We start from the raw sequence: 928 nt of genomic DNA, 5'->3' as shown, positions 1-928 counted from the left end.
GTTCATACTTGTCAGATTGAGAAAAAGACTCTTTTAGAGAGGGCAGCGAGGAAGACCGGCAAGGTAGGCCATCGACAGAGCCATTGAAGTATGTTGATACCACTGTGCACTTTAGATACTGGGCACGATCAAGGTCATCATGCTCACCGGTGGTTTAGTCGAGGCTTGTTGTTGTTGGTTTTCAGGCACCTCCTCCTCGGGTGTTTGGTTTTGATCCGACTCGGAAGTATATTGGGAAGAAAACTAAAGTAAGGGGGGGATGAGCACGATATGAAAATCGTGAGGAAATTTCGGGAAATTATCGTTGATTTCTGTAGAATGCGTAACTAAGCCCTTATCATTACTGAGAGAACTCCCAAGCTCAGCTTAGTAGAGCTCAGACTGGGGAAGTATATTGCTGATGTTAGGTTCTAGTGACAATAGCGAAGTCGACCTCGATATCTGGGCCGCAGTTGACAACAATGAGAGAGGACCTAGGGCTGGCACCACCGAGGAAAGGATTAGAGATGGAGGGCTGGCTAAGGGAGGACGGTATCATTCTCTCTAATGTGTTCGCGCCCATGAAGAGAAACAAGTTGTATTACGCTGAGGTAAGTGAGGATTATTACTACTGCTACGACTTTGTTGGGTTGAGGGTATATGTAGATAATAAAAGGAACGTGGATGACGAAGGGCCGACATAGTGCTTGGGGTAAGGCGAGAGTACGGTATGGGCAGAAGGTCTCACCTGTTATGGACATACAGTTGAAGTTCCCTAAGGGTATTCCTAACAAGGCATTCAGGGCTCTCGAGGTGAGCCCATCCACATCGTGCATTATACAGCACTGGCTTTAGTTACATGAAAAACAATCTTTGTGGGCTAAGGTGAGGGCAGCCGAGTTGTCATGAATTCCCTCTTGTTGTTGTTGTTGTTGTCATTGTTGTTGTC

General features: G+C 46.4%; 1 protein-coding gene across 1 annotated transcript in view; it reads left to right on the top strand.

The window, feature by feature from the left end:
* Positions 1-928, top strand: part of Pmar_PMAR006705 (hypothetical protein) — a gene marked incomplete at both ends in the record, with an annotated part of 7165 nt that overhangs the window by 3759 nt on the left and 2478 nt on the right. The window contains 6 exons of the mRNA XM_002767950.1: positions 16-63; positions 116-133; positions 186-248; positions 408-590; positions 646-792; positions 835-864. Coding sequence (XP_002767996.1) covers positions 16-63; positions 116-133; positions 186-248; positions 408-590; positions 646-792; positions 835-864 — 489 coding nt within the window. The remainder of the gene's footprint in view (positions 1-15; positions 64-115; positions 134-185; positions 249-407; positions 591-645; positions 793-834; positions 865-928) is intronic.

The sequence above is a fragment of the Perkinsus marinus genome, assembly GCF_000006405.1.
Source record: "Perkinsus marinus ATCC 50983 genomic scaffold scf_1104296969420, whole genome shotgun sequence".
Classification (NCBI taxonomy): Eukaryota; Perkinsozoa; order Perkinsida; family Perkinsidae; genus Perkinsus; species Perkinsus marinus.
This window is presented reverse-complemented; position numbering and strand designations above follow the sequence as displayed.